This window comes from Diplotaxodon limnothrissa, linkage group LG15 (genome assembly GCF_057381915.1).
Source record: "Diplotaxodon limnothrissa isolate DT_005_m linkage group LG15, D_limnothrissa_male_GT1.1, whole genome shotgun sequence".
Taxonomy (NCBI): domain Eukaryota; kingdom Metazoa; phylum Chordata; class Actinopteri; order Cichliformes; family Cichlidae; genus Diplotaxodon; species Diplotaxodon limnothrissa.
In genome coordinates this window covers 11,673,262-11,694,958 of record NC_140610.1, presented here as the reverse complement: position 1 = coordinate 11,694,958, position 21,697 = coordinate 11,673,262, and the positions used below count along the sequence as shown (strand labels likewise).

The following is a 21,697-nucleotide window of genomic DNA, read 5'->3' as shown; positions in this document are numbered from 1 at the left end:
GCCTGATGGTCTGAAACTTTGACCATGTTTAATATGAGCATTCCAGCAGTGTGCATGTAAGAAAATGAACAAGAGCTTAAGACTCATAACTGGTTGTTCACAAAAATTCACTTTTTCTGTTTTGTTTTTTGCTTATGTTTCCCACATATCACCAGGAAAACCATTATCGGCGCAGGGATATACAAGATAAGCACAGCAGCAGGCCACCAAGCCACAAACAAGCAGTTGCATGTTGGGAAAAAAAATGTGCTCTTTTTTTTCAAAAACTGTTTTAGCTTGGTCTAGGCTCAAGGCCAAGGGAGCTGTATTGTAAACAAACAATTAAAGCAGGGTGTTTTTGTGTCTTTTCGTAGCTTCAAGCAGAACCTTGTGTCCCCAGAGAAAATGTTGTGGTAAATTTAAAGAGTAATAATTGTGATCTTGCCGAAAAACACTGTAATAAAGCAAACGAAACAAGGTCTTTTTTGCTTGAATAGTACAAGAAAAAGCAACTGTTTTTTTTTTTTTCTTCTGTTTCCTGAATAACAAAGCCCTAATTTCACAGTTACAGTGAAAACACTTAGTAACAGTTTTGTTTTTAACTATAAAAAGACCAGTTTGAAGCCAGATGCTAGACAAAACCATGTGTATTTATAGGATCTTAGTGCTCACAACAAGGCAATTGTTTAATTGAGTAATGAAACTATGATCTTTCAGTCATTTCCAGCTGTGTATCGCTCAGTTGTCACCAGTTTTGTGTTGGTGTAGCAGTGGGGAACAGCCCTTTGTGCAAGATGCATTTCCACATCTGGTGTGTGTTTATGAGTCTAAGCTGGTGCAAAGTAACAAAGGGTGAGTAGTTACCCTGCTTGCGGTTGGCTTTTAATAGGATAGTTGGTGTTGTTGCTGTTGTACATATGGGTGTACCAATATTTGTATCTAAAAATCGTAAGAAATTTGAAGGACTTTTAAGACATTTTCATTACCAACTAATATGCAGTTCAGTCCAATATATAATATATATATGACTCAAACAGTGATTGAGTTATGGAGACAGGAACATCTTCACTTTTCACCATGATAGTGATCCAAAACACACTGCCAATGCAGTAAAAGCAAAGCTGAATAAAGAATAAAAAACAATCCAGTCATGGATTGGCCTCCCCACAGTCTAGACCTTTTTTGCACCACGGACAGGTTTATGTTTGTGGGCCGGACTTTAAGGTGTCGTGGATAAATACAACAAAATAAAACCAGTACCAATACCAAAAAAAGAAGATTTATTAAAAACACAAGGGAAAAGACCCAGGGAAACTGAGTTAACGATAAAGAAATAACGCTAAAAAATGATAAAAACCCTGAAAACTATGATTTTCACACCTGAGCCTCAACTCTCGCGGGCCGGTGCCAAACGACTCACGGACTGGTCCATGGCCCGGGGGTTGGGGACCCCGCTGGTCAAGACCTCAACATTATCGAAGCAGTGTGGGATCATCTTGACAGGGAATGAAGCAAAAGTCAGTCAAAATCTAAAAAGAAGAGCTTTTCAAGAAGCCTGAGGAACTATTCCTGGAGAGTATTCAAAAGATGACAAGAAAGCTTCCCCTAGAGGAGGGGTCCCCAATCCCAGTCCACGAGGGCTGGTTTCCCTGCAGGTTTTAGATCTCACCCTAGGTCAACACACCCGAATCACATGATTAGTTCATTACCAGGCCTCTGGAGAACTTCAAGACATGTTGAGAAGGTAATTTATCAATTTAAATCCACTGCGATGGATCAAGGACTCATCTAAAACCTGCAGGGACACCGGCCCTCGTGGACTGGGATTGGGGACCCCTGCCGTAGAGAGTTCAGGCTATATTGAAGCACAAAGTGGATCATTCCAAATATTGACTTTCAAGCTCTCTAGAATTTTACAGCCTTGTATACTGCATTTCCATTTATATTTGCACATTTCAATAAATTTCTGCAACTCTTTCCCATTTTCCTGGCAAAATATTTAAAATAAAAGAAATGCACTATATATTTATATATAGCTTTTGTTCACATCTGTAGTCTTACACCAACAACTATGTTTTTATATGATGCCCCCCTTGGCCCCAATGGCTATTTTTGTTCAATTAAACAATCTAGAAGTCAGACTTAAAAGGTCCCCTCCATTTGACTTCTTTTGTAGGGTTATGTGGAAAAAATCACTGGTCAGTCAAACTGGCCCCCAGCAGGCTCTTTATCCATAAGGACAGGGTAGCAAGACATCTGGTGTCGTGCCTACATGACTGCAAGAGGAGAAAAGGTATGTACAAACTGCACAAGCACGAGTGCCCTTTAATAAGAATTATCCAAAATTGGCTGACAAAGCATTCAGATTATGAGAAATCCTCGAGCGCATCACATCTGTGACGCGCCAGTACTTTGTGTCTCTTGCCGTTGCGCAAATACTAACATCACCCACAGAAAATCCCAGAGAAAGAAGAACATTGTTCCTCGCATCACTTCTTCACTAGCTGATGAGGATGATTACGCTGCTGACTTTGACTGTGTGGCGTCAGACTTGTCCAATTTTCTACTTCACGCTTCATTTCTTCATTTCAAAGCCACCTCATTTCGAAGCGCGTTCAGCGCTCGTAAACTCTGTGACAGCCTGCCGGATAGACTAAGGTCTCACACGGTCACGATGCATACCTAAGAAAAATATTTCAATTCGTTTACTCATAACAGGCAGATGGAGAGTAGTCTTTGCTGTGGGCTGTGAAATTTGGTTCTGAAAGGGCAGCGAGTCCCTCAGTCCAAAAAAACCCCAAACAGATTTAAAATACAAGAGTGCAGCAGCAACGTGGCTTTGGGGCTCTAAGAAGTGAATGCATATCTGCTCATCGCTTTGCTTGATTAAATTGCCTCACTTGATTGGATGACTGCTTCTAGTCCTCTCCAAGTTTGGAGACATGAAATGGCCTGCTGGGGGTCCCGTAAATCAATTGATTTTGACAACTGTAAAATCTACTGATGATAGTTTGGGAGAAACAGCTCAAAGTGTATTATTTGTAACGTCAATTTTAGCTGCACTAATGTGCTGATCAACCACCCAAACATCAGAGAAGCGCGACCGTAAGAGTTGTGTTCTTCAGTTCAAAAACCAGTTATCATCTCTGTCAGTTATACTCCTCTTTTTTTATTATTAATTCTTGAGTCAGATGTCTTTGTTCTGTGTTTAACATAAATCACTGGAAATGTTTCAGCTTTACCTCTTCTTGTTCTGTAAATTATCTGTTTTATTTTGGGCTTTCTTGGCATTCCCAGCTGCACAGCCACTAAAGTCAACACTGCTTTGCTGGGTCACCAATTTACTGGTACTTCCCTGTCATACAATATACATGGTGGCAACCACTGGTGCCTGCAAATCATATACCAACAGTCATGCTGAACGCTCCCATCCCCTGCACATCTGCATGCCCATGTATATGTTCTTACTATATTTCAGCAACCAAAATTTTAAGGGAGCATCAAGTCCACAAATTAGGCTGCCGACCAGGGTTTGGTCTTTGGGCACCTGGAATAACAGAGCAGTGGCTCTGCCTTTCTATTTATATCACAAACTTGTCTGATCATTGTTGATTCTCAAGTGACTGTGGGATTGAGCTGAAGCAGGGCGAAGTGGGTGGAGACCCTGACCCTCAGCTTAGCTTCCTCCTGTAATTAGCGACATGGGTCGCGATTCTCGTCTTAATGGAGAGCGACTCCCACATGTCGGATCAAAGGGTCGGGTGACCGCACACCCTCATTTCACAAGCAAACACACATAGAAAAGCCTGTACTGTATCTAACTCCTGCACACTCACTTTGTTTGCCTGTGCAGACAATAGTGACACAAGTGTTTAGTGAGGGCTGTAACAATAGACGTGTGGAGAATCTAACTGGGTGTGTTTTTACACAGATTGGTGAGGCTGGAGTTATGTCACTTTTGACTGGACTGAGGAACATCACGTGATCTCTGTATCTAACAGTCCTGCGTTTTCTTTTCTCTGCTTGAGTTTCAGCACGCCGACACCTTTAATAGTCGTTTCCGTCTGGTATAGAGAAACTACAGCAGGATGTGGTTACACATGAAAGAGCTTAGTCTTCACAACATGGGGAACCTGTAATCTGGTTTCACACACTTGTAGAACATTCCATGGCAGCAGCTCTGTAACCTTCCATCAGCGCTTTCAGTCGCGTCCCACAGCAAAGCTAGAGGACTCTTAACTCCAACCCTGTGCCTGTCCTTTTGGCCTTGCTCTCAGCAGCCATTCCTGTGTGGTTTCCCACTCCCACCTCTGCCTATTCTGGGACGTGTTCTTTCCTAAGCTCTACTTAGCCATGCTGCCAGCTTCGCAAAGCAAATGAAATGGTCTACGCTCTAAATACATGTTTATAAAATTCCCAAACTTACTGTAGCATTCCTGGAGTAGGCCAACAACAACGGAAAATTCCAGAGTCTGAAGGACTGATTCTGGGCTTTGTTGACAGAATACAATCCTAAAGACCAAAATTTCCTTCAAACGCTTTTTTCCTCCAGCTATGTTGGCGTTCCACCTGTGTGTTTTGTAGTACCTAACCTCCAAATGTCTGTCCACATCTTAGATTTTTATTTTGTTTGCTTAGGAATTTGAATACGGAGGTCTATACTTGTGCCTGTTTTAGCTGTGGGCGCGACAATAAAGCCAGTCTTAGCTTTGTTGTTTGAAGTAATCACGATAGAAACATCAGACGGATGCACTTTTACCTTTCTTCTTTTCTTTTTTTTATACCTGAACTTTTTGATTTAACAACAAGTGACTTTTTTTCTTCCACTGAAGAAAAACAAATCAGTTCAGCTAATGAGGTGATTAATTGATGTGCATGGTCACTTGGTTTAAGAAGTTCCTGAACAGGGGCAGCTGCTGGCCTGGTGTGTGTGTGTGCTTGTATTAAAATGTAACTGAATGTTGTTGGTTTTGGTGTGAGTTTTAGACATTAATATTCTTAAACTTCTTGAAGATTGTGAGGCTGGGCTGTGATTCCCCTCAACACATTTCCATTACTCTTATTAGTTCTTGTGGGCTTCTTAATCAGTGCAGAAAACAGCATCTTGTGCATTAATGAATTTCACATTTTCTTTGCTGCATCAATCCTGTTGCGTACTATCTCAGCTTGAAGCTGTACGATACTTACTTTTTTCTTTTTTTTAATTTGTTGGGGACAAAATCTTTTGAAAATCTGTTTTGGGAGACGATGTAACAGTAATTTACAGAATGCTGGCATCCCCGCATGGCACAGTTCCCTCTAGGCCATTTAGGCTCTGTTGTTTTATTGGTTTTGTGCATTTTTAAATTAGCTTTGCACTTGTGAGTATAATATGTTTCATATTTTCGGTGCCCATGATGTGGTATTGATTAATTGGAGTTGGAAATAGTAATGCAGCTGTTCTTAACAACAAGTCCATGGATCTTGTGACTCAGTAATCCAATTAACCATTTAGCTACATACCAATGCAAACCCACACTCCATTAGTTTCCTTGTCAATCAGCCATTGACACAAACACACACACGAACTCACAAAATACAACCATTAACCTGACGATATGCTCAAATGTGAGATTAGTTTAGATTAAATTTGTAAATTTGCTCTTCCTGTAACCTAATAGTTTCTCTACTTGACCTTTCTTGACCCATGTGTCATTGGGACCCACATTCAGCCTTTAGCCTAACAAAAGCTGTCAGAGCAACTTCACTGATCTTTGAAATCTATGGCCCTGGAGTTTTCCTCATGTTAGTGATGGGATTGTTGATTTTAAATCAACCTATTGATCCACAAATTCCCTTGTGAGCATGGGAGAAATCATAAGAGACATAACAGCAGCACTGTGTATTGTTTCCAATTAACTTGCATTCCTTTCGCTAGTTTTTAAAGGACATTCCTTTATGGGCTGTTTTGGGCTACATGTGTTAAGTCATTCTTATCAGATTATTTAGTGGAAAAGAATTATGTCCAGGGCAGTCATAAAAAGTCAGTTTGGGAATTAAAATATTTATTACTCAAGTCCCATTAGACTGTCATTGTCGTCTCTGATATTTGGCATAGGCTCACAGCACAATCAGGTCAATGAGTACAGTTTGTACAGTGGCTCTTTAAGTTGATTTTCCTCTCTCTGTGGGCGGTGGGGGCGGAGGGCAGCTGTCAGCTTTTGCGAGCCTCGTACCCTGGAAAAAATTAGTTCCGATCCTCTATCCAAAACGCTAATGAGAAGCACACACAGGAGGCAGTGAGGGGTTGGAGGTCGCGGTGGTGGCAGGTGGGGGGGTGGTTGTCTATGATGGATGACAGAGGAAGGAACAGAGTCTGTCTGCGTCTCTGCATCCTCACCTTGCCGTGACCTGAAATGCCTCGGAGTAGAGGTGCAAATGTGCGCTTGCCGCTGCATTCCTCAGGAAAACTGTGTAATGCCACGAAAGCGCTACAAAGACGGATGAAAAGATAGAACGAGACTAAGAAACACCTGAGGGTGAGCAGAGTGCAGCTGTATTTATACATCCAGTGCCCGATGAATTAATGAGCCGCGACATCAAACTGAATCCAAGCAAGTCTTATATATAGTAACTACTGTGTGTGTGTGTGTGTGGGAAAGCAAGACAGTCAGGCAGATTTTATGTCAGTGTAAGACTAATTACCCAAAGCTTACACACCACTATCTAAAGTGTAAACAGTATTTACAAAGCTATGAACTTCCAGCAGAGTAACATCTACAAGCATGTGCCAAGTGGGAAACTTTGGCCTGAAATAAAACAACGTGTGTGTTCACGCATCATTTCTTTCTTCTTCTGGATCACATTTCAGAGACAAAAGGAGAGATTGTTCTGTTATGTAATATTTCCTCAGTTTATTACTTTACTCAGACTCCACCCATGCACGCTCGCCAGCTTGTCTTTTCCCTTTCTTTCTTGCAGTCTAAGTGCTGTAAATGTGATGGGCAGCCTTTGTGTCTAAACAGGTGATGAAAGAAAAGGTCGCTGTCATAGGCTTGGGCTTGCATTTGGAGCGTGGGCCGAAAGACGGGCACAGATCCTCAGTGTAGGAACAGCCTTCAATGAACACCATTATTCTGTTCCATAAACAGCTACGAATGGAGCTACTTCGACTAGAGCTCTCGTCACAACATCTTCACCTTTAACACTGAAGAGCCATGTGTGGTTTCGACGAATGATGTAGAGTTGGGTCGAGCTGCGCCGTGTGATGCAGGCTTTCACGTGGTTAGATGCGGCAGGGTTTTGAAGCATTTCGGTAGAGGAAGTGGTTAAAGGAAGAAGGGTTTAAAAGACAGGCGTTCACATCAGTAAAACATATCAGTGGAAACTAAAATGTGATGATTGATGTCACTGATTTCGTACTTTTTATGTTCATGATAGCGATATTTCAGTGTGTTGACAAGTTGATGATCAAAATTTGCTGCAATGGGTTAGTGGCATTGCATGTAATTTTTTCTCCTTGTTACTATTACCTTTCTACAATTTTTACACAACAACTATGACTTCTGAGAAGTCTTTCACTGCCTGAAAAACTCCAAACGGCCAAAAATAAACATACAGAGTCATAAAAGGGAGAAAGTTCAAACATTCACAGCATAGCTGGGAAACATGAACCCTTGGGTCTGCTGGCATCAGCAAAAACTAATTAGAGCCAGTAGTTTGCAAACCTGGAAACCAGTCAGTGACAAAAATCGAGGCGTGCGATAGGACCGCTTTGATCAACTCAATTCCAGAATAGTTTCAGTATATGCACGAGCCTAGGAAGAGAATAGATGATAACAAAAAATGTAGAGATACTCTGGAATGACCTTAATAAAAAAGAAACATCCGATATCAGATCTAAGAATGTGGCTGAACTAAAGCATTCGTGTAGACAATACAGCTCAGGTGTTTTTCTATTTTGATATAAATGAGTCATTTTTACCCTCATGTTATTTATTGATTAGTTTACTTCTTATTTCGTTATAAAATATAATCTCTCCATATATATATATATATATATATATAATATGATGTTTTCAGTATTTCAACTTGGATACTTGCTTTTGCAGGTGGATCCACGTATCTGGATGATCACGGACAGCCTGCTCCAAGAGTGAGTCACTGTTATCATGTCTCAGTGTCACTGTGCTTCTTCTCCTGTTTTGTCTAATTTTCCTTTTTTTTTTCTTTTTTTTTTTGTCCTGCATTCTCACCTCCCCATCTCCTCACAGTTGCAGTTAAGTGCAGTTAGGATAATGGTTTGGTCTGTGCAAGGGAGCTGCGTGCAAACGCACTCGAAATACCAGCTAGACCTGGCTTCAGTGCTACAGTAATGCTTTGAACGCAGTCTCTCTCGTACACAGAGTGCCGACACAGGGGCCTTGTATTCATCCAGCTGCATGTCTACGGGACTATCTCTCCTCTGTGCTCCCTTTTTCTCTCCTTGCCAACTTGTTTCTGTCTCCGTCGGCCCCTTGTTTATTATCTGCTTCTATAGTCAATCACCTCATTTTCACCTCATTGAATCCCTTTCTTAATTGCTTTATTCACTTTTTAGTTAAAGGAGTCACTGGTGTTTATATTGCCGGGCACAGGATTTATTGCATTGCTAACTTGAGGCTTTATCAAGTATGGTTACGAGGTTTGCTTGTGGCCGATATGAGCAGCTGTTTGGATTTGGTTAGATCACATCTGGCCTTTGTGAGTTGTGTGTTTCAAACTCGTTTTGGCCACTCAGACAAACCTGGCAGATGCTGTGTTTGTTTCGTAAAGAGAACAGTGGGGTCTTATTTACAGTACGTGAAACAAACTGTGGCTGACTGGAACACAGTGGAAAGATTGTCGTAATTTCCTTTATGCGGCTTTATTTTTTAACACGGTACTGTTATCTGAAAGAAACTTTTTTTTTTTACTTAGAGCAAGACCCCACAAGTATTCTTAGTCTCTAAACTGCATAGTGCAGGGTTGATGTCAAGCTTTCAATGTCATATAGGATATTGCAGAAAATGAATTTCAAGTAGGCCTAATAAATTACAAATCGTTTCCATAAGTTTCTCCTGAAGAATGAATAGAGTTGGACAGCTTAAATATGTCCCGAGGCATCTTATTATAATATTTATTATGCAAACACAGAAGCTCTGGAATTCATTTGACATAGAAAAGTGTGAAAAGGGGGAATATTTTTAACTTTTGAAAACAACAAGAGATCATTTAAGAATTGAATCTGTTACTTTATGTCTAAATATATTACCAGATATTATTAAATATCATTAAAGATGTGTACTGTGTCTATAACTAACTTGATATCACAATTTTGCTCACTTTCTAGTTGTAGGTGTTTTACAACAATAAAATCTAAAGCATAGACTGTACATAAAAGATGAACATCTCTGGTTTAACATCTCATGTTGTTTTTCTTTTAGAGCCAATGATGGTGTTCTTGGTAGCTTGGTTATCACGGTGCAGCTTTAAACCGTGTGGATGCATCATAGACACGGACACCCACTCGGTAGACTGTTCATACATTGATTTAACAGAAGTATAAGTATAGGACACTTCTTTCTTGTTTTTTTAGGCTTCATTATCATTATCATTACTATTATTTTCTTAATTTGGCGGTGGTTTATTTCTAAAGTTCCCACCAAGTTCCTAGATTTTTCACTCGGGCTCTGACTTCAAATTAGATGACAGTTGCCATGTGCAACCACTGTAGCAGCTTTGATAACTAAATACAGCCTCCAAATATATAAACTAGGTTGAGTAGTCTGCGCATCTGGAGGCACAGACTAGTGATTATATGTTATTTGCTTGCATTGACTGATTCCATATCTTCTGTCATCTCTTCCCAGACAGATGATGCAACTGCCATGTCAGTGGCAAGCAGTACATGAGCCTCATCTCTCATTATCGTTTTAACATCCCCCTAGAGTTACAGTTGATCTGCACCTTCAGCAGAGGTCTGACATTCCGTAGCATGCGTGTGCAGAAGGTCGAGCTTTGGGTAAATGTGGGGAAAGATTAGAAATCGAGTTGAAAGCTCAGCATGAATGAGGGTGTATGGAAAAACCACGCAGCTCTCAGAATAGAGTTATGAGCCTTTGTGTGTGCAAGCACTACAAGAATGTCCTCTCTACAATTTTTGCACATGTGTGAAATGTATATCCGTCACTTTATGAAACACACTTTGCAGCACTTTTCAATATAATTACATAGTTTATTTAATTGTTAGAATTGTTAGGAGAAGCCATCTGCCCTTAAGCTTTGATGAATTTGTTATTGTATAGATTTGGGGGGGGCTCAGATGTATGCTAGAGGGGGACCTCATTATGCTCCATCAAACACAACATGGTGCTTATGAACTTCTGCTGTGGAAGTGCAAAAATGGCATGTTTACTGAAAAGCATAATCTCTTGTTGACACTATTTTAATTGAATTAAATTTTATTTACATAGCGTCGCAACAATAGTTCCCTCAAGGCCTTGAGAGGTACTGCAGTCTGTGTAGTACCTTTACCCCGTGACTGAAGAATCCCAAAATGATGATCTACTCAAATAACACATAATACAACACATAAGCAACAACCTTAATTACATCATATATGCCCATACATTGACAATAAAGATAAACGTTTCAGTGTTAGGCTAATTCTACTGCAGCTTGCTGCAGCATCCCCCTTTATAAGAGGAACCAATAACCAAAGCTAAACTCCAGCATCATATGGAACCCTGTTGCTTATAGAGGCATATTAATTAAACTAGAAAACTTGAAGCATAATCCTAAAGGGCCGTTCAGCACTAGTATCTTATATTAATTTCTCTTACTATCCAAGTTATTATTTATCGGGCTTCCACAGCTTTCTTTTGTCCTGGTTCCCTCCTCCAAAGGCAGATGGCTGCACCTTCCTGAGCCTTGTCCTGCCAGATGCTTCTTCATGTTATAAAATGGAGCTTTTCCTCCCTACTGTTGCCATGTGCTTGCTCAGAGTCGGTCATCTGATTGTTAAGGTCTTCTCTGTATTAATGTAGGGTCATAACCTTATGATATAAAACGCCTTTAGGCAACTGTTGTTGTGATTCGGCATTATATGATTAAAACTGAGTTGAATTATTCTTGTCTCACTTGTTAAGGCACAAATCAAGTCATTGTTCATTTCAACTAATGTAAAGCATTAGTGGTGCTTATTTAGATACTTTGAAACTCCACTTTTACTGCTACTGAGTGCAGTAAGACTCCCTTTCTCCTCTTTTGGATGAGAGTGAAGAAGAATGGATTGGTCAGTATTTAGAGGAAGTTGCTGAGAATGTCGACTGCACCCTAACACTAATTGCCACCCCTCACTTAGCGATAAATGAGCCGTTGATACTAAGGAGCACTGAACCCAAATCAGTCCTAAATAAAACCAGGGTGAACACAAACAAAGGGCAGGTTAGCAGCATATCGGTGTGTGGCTTTCCTGGAGCAGCTGCAAAAGACAGATGAGTGTGTGTGCTGTGGTCGTAACGCGCAGCCGACCGGGACATTTTCTCAAACTTCCTGTTAGATGATTGAAGATTGAGAAAAATGACCGCTAATCATATTCATATCAGAGATGGCCGGTCCAGCCATGAGAAACTCATAATAATTTATGTGTGTTTTTTGAACTAATGACACATTTCAAACTGTGCAAAAGAAAAAGAAACTCGATACTTTTTTTTTTGTGTGAATGTGTGGGAAGAATTGTGGAATAGCAAGTAAGAGAGGGGGAAAAGGAGAATAGGAAAGTGGACTGCTCATCTCCGAGTCTGCTTGATATAAGCTAGAGATTAAAAAACCCCATAACAACATGAATATTAACAGGAAAAAGTGTCATTCTCTAACATGATGGGAAACAGCATGGTTACATAATACTTTCTGACAGAATCTTTACTGGCAGACCCTGTGGACATTTCTCCCAGCGTGTATCAGAAACCAAGCTCTACAGAGTGGGAACAACAATAGCACAAGCTGAAAGCTTGCCCTTTCTGTGTTGTCAGTGCCAGCGGGAGATTTGGACTTTTGAAGGCATGTCTGCTGTTATTCCTGTTAGTCAGCAGCAGGATGTTAGAAGTCTGACAGTCATTTGTCATGATATGCTGTCCTGTGAAACACTGAATGTATTTCAGCCTGTAGTTACTTGGCAAACACTGTGGAAAGTTGAACTGCTGTCCAAGAGATCTATTTCCTGTCAGCTCAAAAACTTTTCCCAAATGTAATGATATCGCTCTTTTTCTTTCTTTTTTTTCATATTTTTGTTAGAATAACAAACTTTTCTTGTTAGGTAATAAAAAAACAATCTCTAAACTTGTATAATCTTATCCTAACTGAAGCTATGTTGTCATTTCAGTTCTTTACCTCTTTATCTGAGGGCGTGTTCTCGTGTATTTGCATCAAACGTATTCACTTGCTAATGAAATCCAGGAACAGGCTTTGATTCTGGGACGTATATGCGGGAAGTGATATTGATACGGTGGTGTCATCTTTCCCTTCTGGCCCTCTCATCATTTCTTTCTCCCTCCTTGAACGCTTCAACATCAGTCCTATTGTTTTCTCTGCTTTTCCACTAAATTCTGGCAAATAGTCCGAGAGGCCTTCACTGTTTGTACGGATTCTATGCTGGGGTGGGGCTGCTCTTAGCGGAGAATCAGAAAAATAAGGCTTTGTGTGTGTGTGTCAGGGAGGGGAGGGGGGTGTTCTCACTGATAAATTTTCTCAGAGTGCTTTCATTCTTTAGGGGCCACTTGTGTAAGCCTTGTGAACTCTTAGAGATAAATGCCAAATTAGTGCATTCTTGCTGACCTTGTGCTTAAATGTGTTTCATATTTAAATTACACATCAGCGATAACCTTCCAATGTAAATCATTAGTCAATTTCTTGGAAATGAAATAGACTGGTATCGACAGTTTTAAGTTTGTGAATCATGGATGAGCTAATTGGTGAGTCATGTGTGAACTTCCAAGTGATTTTGCCTCAGTATCGTTTTGACTAAGTTCTGTGGAGGAGCTTAAGGGGAGAACAGTGAAGCACTGTATACTCATATTAGGTCTTTGTGTCTGTTATTTTTAATGTACTATTAATGTGTTGTCAAGGCAGTTTAGTTCAGCTCTAGAGAGAGTAGGTTATAACTAGAGGTCAAAGTTCAGACACAAAGTTACAGGAGAATGTCGTAAGAATTTAATACATTTCCTCATTTCCCTTTTTCTGCTTTTTTCACAATATTTTTTCCTTAGCTGCTTTTTTATAGTCAAAATGGCACAGAGTAAATGCACATTTCACTTATCAACAGTGAAAGTAAAATACAGAATACATGTGTGCGTTTCTGTCCTCGCAGGTACTCCCCTTCCCAAGCCAGGTGATCTATAATCGTGTGGGAAAGTGCGGCAGCCGGACGGTGGTCATCTTACTGAGGTTACTCGCTGAGAAACACCAGTTCAACCTGGTCTCCTCTGACATCCACAACAAAACACGGCTCACTAAGCATGAACAGGTAAGGTAGCCCAGATCGCACTGTGGTCCAGTGATGCATGGATTTAAAAGACTGGTAGAAGATTATGGGGAAGATCTAACATGTCATAACACATTATATTGTGGAACAACAGAAAGAACCAAAAAACTGAACGGAAACAAAAGAGAAAGCACAAAATATAGCAAAATCTATCTTTTTCGTATTATATTTTGTGTGTGTACATGTTTAGATGTTAAGACATCTTTGTGAGGACAGAACATTGTCATGCTACTATACTTGTGAGGACCAACAGTCATTTATGGGGACAATATGCTCTTCCCAAGAGTTTGAAGGCATTTCTGAGGCTCAAAATGTGGTTTTAGTGTCAGGGTTACAATGAGGTTATGGATAGGTTTAGGTTGAAGGTTGGGATTAGGCATTCATTTTTGATGATTAGGGTTATGGTAAGCGGTTAGGGAAAGCATTATGGCAATGAGATGTCCTCGATAAGATATGAAAACGTGTGTGTGTGTGTGTGTGTGTGTGTGTGTGTGTGTGTGTGTGTGTGTGTGTGTGTGTGTGTGTGTGTGTGTGTACAATTCAGAATTGTATAAAATTATGTTGAAAATCTCTTTGGGGTCTTGGAAGCTCTAAATAAGTCTACGGTCAGTGAAAGCCCCAAACAATATCCTAGTTCATCCTAAAAAATCATTTGCAGTTCAGCTATGAAAAAAAACGTCCTTTTAATAGTTCATCAAAAGAAGAAAAAAGAGGCACAAGGCTTTAAAATCTGCCAGCTGCTCTTCAGAGCAGTAGATGCAAGCTTAGTACCAAAAATAAGGTTCGCCGAAGCACTACATCTCACATGTAAAACAATACAACAAGTGTACTGTACATTACACAAAAAGATAGCCGAACTATCAAAAGTCTACATTGGAGTCCCTTAATAGCAGTTTTGGATCATTTAAAACAATCTAAACTTAGTTTGCCATGGAAATGTAACTTTTTTTTTTCTTCTCTTCCCTTTTACTTGGACAATTTAATCATCCTGGAAAATATGGGGGAAAAAATGACACTAAAAAATAATTTCTTTCATGTGAGGGTTTGTGGTCTTCAAATCCGTCAACTTTAAACTGTTTCCTAACTCATTCATCATTTGTTTTTATATGAGTGTAGTTAAACAGGTCTAAATCATTTCACTGTTAAACAGCCAGATGATATTGTCACATCCTTCGAGTAGCAGCGTGTGTCCCCCAGGTGAAGCTAAAGCAACTGTGCATTGTTCAAATAACTGTGTGGTCAGTGTCAAATTAACAGCAGCGGTTTATTCAGTGCTTGTTTTTGTAGTTATTGTGAGAAAAAGACTGAAGGATCATGAATCTTCTTTTATTATTTCCTGGAATATCTTGAGGACATGAGCATTGGGTTTACAGAGGAAAAACTGCTTTCCTTTAAAAATACCACAGCTTTTTAAGACGTAGTGCTCAGCCATGCTAGTAGGAATAAGAGTGAAAATGCTAAGGTGTATAAATAATGCCCTTTCTTAAATCTTTTTCTAATTGATATATGCAGTACTGTGCAAAAGTCTTGATCCACCCATCATTTCTATAGATTTTGCTAGGAAAAATTGAAGTTTTTGTAGCTAAAGGGAAAAACAGAGTATGTACAATTCTGAAAATCAGCATTTGGTTGACAACCTTCATCCTTCAATAGACCCTGAACTCTCTTAGGCAAACTTTCTTGTAATTTCTGTAAATAGTCTTCAGGAATAGTTCTTCAGGCTTTTTGAAGGACCTTCAAAGCTCTTCTTTAGATGTTGGCTGCCTTTTGTTCCATTTCCTGTCAAGATGATCCCACACTGTTCTAGTATTGTTGAGGTCTAGGCTCTGAGGAGGTCAATCTATAACTGTTTTTCTATCTAGGTATGGTTTTAATAAACTGGGAGTGTGATTGGGATAATTGAATCAATTTGCAGTGAGTCCTCCAAGTGAAAGGATGAGCCATTATTGCTCAAAAAAATACAGCTAACTTATTGAAAGTGTTTTACCCTAATGATGCTCGCGGTCCAAGACCAGGAAAATCAAGTTATTATTATTCTAGTCTGACCCCACTACAGCATCAGTATCCTTTCCACTTGCCCATTCAGCAAGGTTAATCTTTGAGCAGCAATGAGCCTCTACCTTCAAGAACATAGTTCATGGCATCGTTTTCAGCACCATCCTTTCATTACTTCCACAGTTAGCACCAGGATGCCAGTTTCCGTTTCTTCTATCTTACTTTTTCAACATACTTCAGTATGTTGAAAAAGTTGCAGGCAGCGGGGTTGCCAGATGCAATTTCTCTGTCCTACTTGTTATATTTATCTACTCCAACTTCTAGGACCAGGTTGCCAAATCTTTCTCCATCCCCACAGTTGACCATTCTCCTGGGTTGCGTTTAGCCTCGATAAAACATAGCAACGAGATGCTATCATATACAAGTATTGCCTCAAATGGGATTACGGTGGTCTGTGGCGTACTCTGTCATTTAATACAGCAAGGTGTATTACTGCTGACTGGGTACACTTGTGACAATCATTCCTCATAGTTCAATCAAGAAACTATAGGAAACTGATGCAAATGAAATTGCTCTTAAGTGCCCTTGGCTCATCTTTGGCACCAGGATGCCAGTTGATGTCCCATCATTTCAAGTCTCTTTGGGGCTGCGTTCAAAGAATCTGCATTCTCTGCACCAGCTGGTCTTGTTCCTTTTCTTGCAATAACAAATACATATATGCAGGGAAAACAGATAGATCAAGCATTCCATCTATTAATGACAAGCCAGTGTTGCGCTATGTTTTTGTCCAGCAGGGTTTACAGGCACGCTGTGTTAAGTTAAACATCCAGTGCTTGTCAAACCCATTAACACTCTTTACTCTCTAAACCATTCCTGTCAGAAACCACTGACGACATTTACAAATTAAAAATCTTCTGTACCTCTCTCTGGCACATCAGTCTCACTATATGGCTTTTAAGTGTTGGCAAACTGATGCACTGATTAATTAACAATTCAACCTGCTTCTTCATCAACTTTCTTAGCATAAGTTGCCAGATGTAAATACTGCTTATTGCATTTTCATCATCTGGCTACATTTTAGCTACTGGTTGCTATGTCCTTGAACTACTGAGAGCCAATTCTCCGTTCTACGGATGCCAGCTCTATAAAGTCTGGTAGTGGATCCACATCGATAATAACAAAAAGTGACAACATCCTCCAAGTTCCTCATGCCATGGCAGGAACCATCTAATTCTTACTCTGTGAAACTCAGCAGCATCAGTCTGATAGTCCTCCTCACAAAAAATGTTCTTCTTACCCTTTCCTGCCCCAATTTGCTCCCTCTTCTGGCACTTGATACTAGCCCTGTGCATCATCTTTCTTGACCAGTCATTCATTGCCACTCTCTCGCTGCATCATTTACACCCTTGCTTATCAGCATAATTACCCATGACAGCTCCTCTAAATCACAAATGTGCCTTCGGTGACCCCGCTTGTGAGTTTAAATGGTATCTTCTTTTAGGAACTTGACATTTAAGATGTCCTCCAACACAAATTAACTCTACACAGATGCCACTCCTTTCACTGGTATTGGGGAGTTTTGCAGGAACTCCAAAGAAGAACCAGTAAGAATTCAAAGAATTGGTCAATATCACTAAACTCTTTCATGTCAGTTCTTAGCTGCCTTTAAATTTGTTCTGTAGTAACTGCAGCTCTGCGTTGGAGGCATAAAGCAAATTGATAAATCCATTTTCATTCATGCAGACAACCTAGCCTTGGTAGAAATATCTATGTGAAGAAGAAACTGCCATCTTTGCTTTTATCTAATGGACCTAAATTGTCAAACTTTCAACAGCTGTCCTGAATTTTCATTGTTGCTACTTCATCTCCTATGCCCATCTTTTCCTGTGCATTAAAATAGCAAATGTTACAGTAAATGTTGTCTTATTGGCATCGATGTCATATAAATTAGACACCATTTCAACCGTGTCTACTCATCACAAGCCTTCAGCATCAAATGCATCTTTATCGCTGTCTATCGTTAACTTCTGATCTCCTCTCCCGCAGCATCAAACTTTATTCAAAATATGCTCGCAATCATCCATCATGTATGCATCAATTATGCTCCTGGAGGTGGGGGTCTCCTTTGCGAGCTGCCAGTCCTTACCTTTGTGTGGTCTTACTTCTCTCTTTTTTGTATTGTGGGTTGGAGTAATTTAGAATTATTGTATCATATACCAGTCACATGTACTTTTTAGATTTCACTTTTTCAGTAATGCAATGCTCTTTTAAGCCATCTGGGCAAAAAAGAAATTTAATCATGTGGTTGTGTGGGAGTGCTGCAGTAGTGACTCACATTTGCAGCCTTCTTTCGAAGTAAGGTACTGCTAACCACTTCTGAATGGTCAGCAGACACTAAATATATATAACCATTACTGACCAAACTGATGTAAATATTACACTAATATTGAAACAGTTACTTGTTTGCCCATTCATCAATCTCTGAATGCTGGCTGCACAGACAGTGGCAGAACACGGTTAGTCTCATTAATTCACGGGGTATAAAACATCTTTTTAGAAAGACTGTGCACATTCAAGGGGGGTCCGGTTAAGAGTGTAAGTCTGTGCTTGTGTTTGTGTGTTCTTCTCGCATGTGTACTTCTGTGTTGACTTACGCAGATCCAGACGCATGTCACCTAAGTTTAGAAATGCTGGTCTCATCAGTTGTGGTTCTGGCTCTGGACTGCAGTTTTGGATGGGTTTCCTGCTGGCACTCCCAGTAGTGCTTTAATGGGTTTGCCCAGGGTCGATGCCTTGTTTGCTGATTACCAAAAGTGATGGTGCCATGTTTCTCTGGAACTTTGCAAAGCTGCTATGGGCTTTGAGGCACACAGTATCGTGAACTATCTGTGCACCAGAACAGGCTTAGTGAAAGAGATTTGTGGCATTTCCTGAATAATAATTATAAAAAATAAACGTAAGACCTTTAAAAAACAAGGAGAAAAATTCTTTACCATCCATTTGTCTGCCATCGAAGTCATGATTCCTACCACTGTCTGGCCAAAGATAAGAGTGTGTACCTTACCACACTTACTGATTATTTAGGCTTATAACAAGTTGATTGTGATATAAAGGCAAACTGAACCCAGGGCAGCAGTCAAATCTTTCTGTGGTTCCCCCTTCGTTTCCCCTGATGAGCCCTGTGAGGACACCACCAGAGCTGTGGGGAGGAGGTAGTAGGGGCTCGCAGGGTTGCAGGTATGCCTGGAATCTCAGACCGTCCTCTACTTTCTTTCTGGTGAATGAAAGTGAGATCTGGCCAGACGGACTAAAGGGGTGGGGCTGAAAAACACACAAACACAGCAAACGTGCTAAATGCATTCAGTGCCTGCATGTTAACCTGGGCGCGGGGGTGGGAACATCAGGGGAAAATGTTTTTTAAAATGTACGTTTATATGCGTAATTCAAGTAAAGTAATAAATGCTGTAGAGTGGCTTAACAAATTCCACAGTGCTAATGAAACTCTTACATTTTTTTACTTTTCTAGCAGGAGAGATCCACAGAAGGGGAAGCAGAGTGAGTGGAAATGTACTGAGCCCAAATCTGATTGGGGCCTCAGATTAACCACTCTCCGTACATAAACAAGTATACATATTACTGTTGCTATCCAAACAGTAAGTCTATGACATAACAGCTGCCTGTATGTAGTTTTTTAAGAGCAGGTCATTCAAACTGTTACTTAACCGATCGGTTCATTTGACTGAGAGCATTTTAAATAAAGACCGAAACTGTAACGACAGGGAACATGACCGTTATAAGTAAGATTTGAGAATCGGCCCCAGTTTTACAGACGTGTTGAGAGTATTAAGAAACTGTTTATGCCAATTACAGTAATCTTTATTCTGCGACAATGACAATACTTTACGTCTTAAAGTGAAACCCAACTTACCAAGACTTACTTTTCACTTGTATTTTAAGATTTACTCTTGACGTCATGGATCATGGGAAACGGAAAGAAGGAAAAGTAACGCATTAAAGCAACTTTAACAAACACAAACACTTGAGTCCCAAACTTTTCTTAGCCTTACCTGATGGATGTGAGGAAAGGGTCTTTGCACCTTTCTGCAGGTCATGTATTCAAAAATAAAGTCTTGAAAGAAATTTCATGTAATCGACCTTTCTTTGCCTTGCATTTAGTTTGCTGCTGCTGGTAACCTCTGAAATAACTGTGCTTGGTCTCTCCTGGAGCTTGTTGATGGACACACAAACTCATCACTGAGAGAGTCTTGGCTCATTGACATCTAGCCGCTGTAACCTGGAAGCCAAGATTAAAAAAGAAACTTTCCAACTTGTTAAGGATTTGCCTGCAGCGACATTTTCTTAATGTGCCCATTATTCCCTTGTAATGCATAATTCACCTCCGCTGTCCTTCTGCTGTGCAGTAGTGGAGAATTTTAAATGTGCCAAGTTGGTGTCCTCTTCTCCTGCTGCAGCTTTATAGATTTTCGTTTTCTTCTACAAAGACTGTGTTTTTCTTTTGAAGGGTTTGGTGTGTACTCGTTGCGATAATGATGTAACAGCAGGCACCTCTCCCGGTAGAGTCATGCTCTGTGTATTGCCACTGGATGAAAAAAGGAGGACATGGACCAATGCAGAAAACACAGAAGCCCTTTCAGCCACTATTTTTTAAAATAAATGAATGAAACCTAGCATGGAATGTAAAAAAACTCCACAACCCAACGACAACAAAAAAACACAAATAAAAACAGACTGATTTATTGAGATTATATTGTTGAAGTTCTCTTGCTCTTTTTCTGCACCTCTATAAAAGGTAGATCTCAACAATCCAGATTCCGCTAGATATGCAAGATGTGGGTTTAAGGTGCTAGAGTCACGTCTTACAGATCCTCATTACCCAAGCACACCATGCTGTTGAATTTGCAGCAATGTAGAATTGCAGATTGTAGACAGAAATGACTATGGCTCTCTGTAGCAACAATATTGTTATTCAGAGGTGACAGTGACAGCATCTGATAAGTGTGGAGTATGGAAGGCATTACAAGAAGAACCAATTATATCTAAATCTATTATATCCAACGCAATGGACAGTCCACAAGAGAGGTGAAGACGAGTGCAGGCAAGGTAGAGTGGGTGGAGATGAGTGTCAGGATTGTGATTTGTAACAGAAGAATAGTGGCAGGGGTGAAAGAGAAGGTTTACAAGCTGTAATGTATGGTTTGAAGATGGCAGCACTGATGAATAGACATTAGGCCATGCTGGAGGTGACAGTTGAAAATGTTAAGGTTTTCTGGGAGTGACTAGGATGAACTGACTTAGAAACGAGTATGTCAGAGGTACAGCTCAGGCTGAGCGGTTTGGAGATAAAGAGAGACAAAGGTTGAGATGGTTTGGGCAGAGGGGGGGAAATTGGGTAGAGTGGAATTGCAAGGAAGGAGGAAAGGAGGATAATCACAGAGAAGATTCACGGATAGTAAAGTTGGATGTGCAGAGGGTTGGTGTGAAAGAAGAGGATGCTAGGGATAGGGTGAGATGACAGATGATTCGCTGTGTCGACAATAAAGGGACAAGCTGAAAGACGAATACAACGAAAAGAAGCAATTATATCACAGCAGTTTTGAGGGCAACCATACAAGTCCCATCCTGAAACCCTATGATGAGCAATTCAGCCATTTGGGTGTTTTTGAAGCAGATATGACAAGCTAGAAGTGGATATCACTCAGAAGTAGTGGGATATAATGAGTTTTTAAAAACAAGATAGGTTCTTACAAAAGGACACCGTTCCTTATCTGACCTTTTTTTCCCCCAACCACAGCAGTCGCCGCTGATAGCCAGTAGAAAATAATACAGATTTTAAGGTGCTTCAATACTGCTTTCAGGAATTGTTAAGTATCAGAAGCTCTGTCAGTCTTTTATATATAGTTAGGATGGAGGAGTTGGGATCACTATGTTTTGTTCCCTTGTTCTCAAATCGCCTGCATTGTTCTGCCATTGAGCTTGTTTCGTGCTAGACATGGTCATGCTGGTTTCCATTATAACCTTGCCTTGAGACCATCTCTGCCCGTCTTCTGCAGTTAATTTTGTGGGTTAGCCTTGCCTCTCAGTACAGTCCTCAGCCTCTATCTCTCTGTCGAAACTGATGGGCAAAGTCACACGCAGACACACAAACACACCTTTTGACTTAAA

The 21,697-nt window shown here is 40.3% G+C and overlaps 1 protein-coding gene across 1 annotated transcript in view; it reads left to right on the top strand.

The window, feature by feature from the left end:
* The window catches only part of usta (uronyl 2-sulfotransferase a), a 57,458-nt gene that overhangs the window by 22,378 nt on the left and 13,383 nt on the right, over positions 1-21,697 (top strand). Inside the window, exons 2-3 of the mRNA XM_085372781.1 lie at positions 8,070-8,113; positions 13,346-13,501. Coding sequence (XP_085228907.1) covers positions 8,070-8,113; positions 13,346-13,501 — 200 coding nt within the window. The remainder of the gene's footprint in view (positions 1-8,069; positions 8,114-13,345; positions 13,502-21,697) is intronic.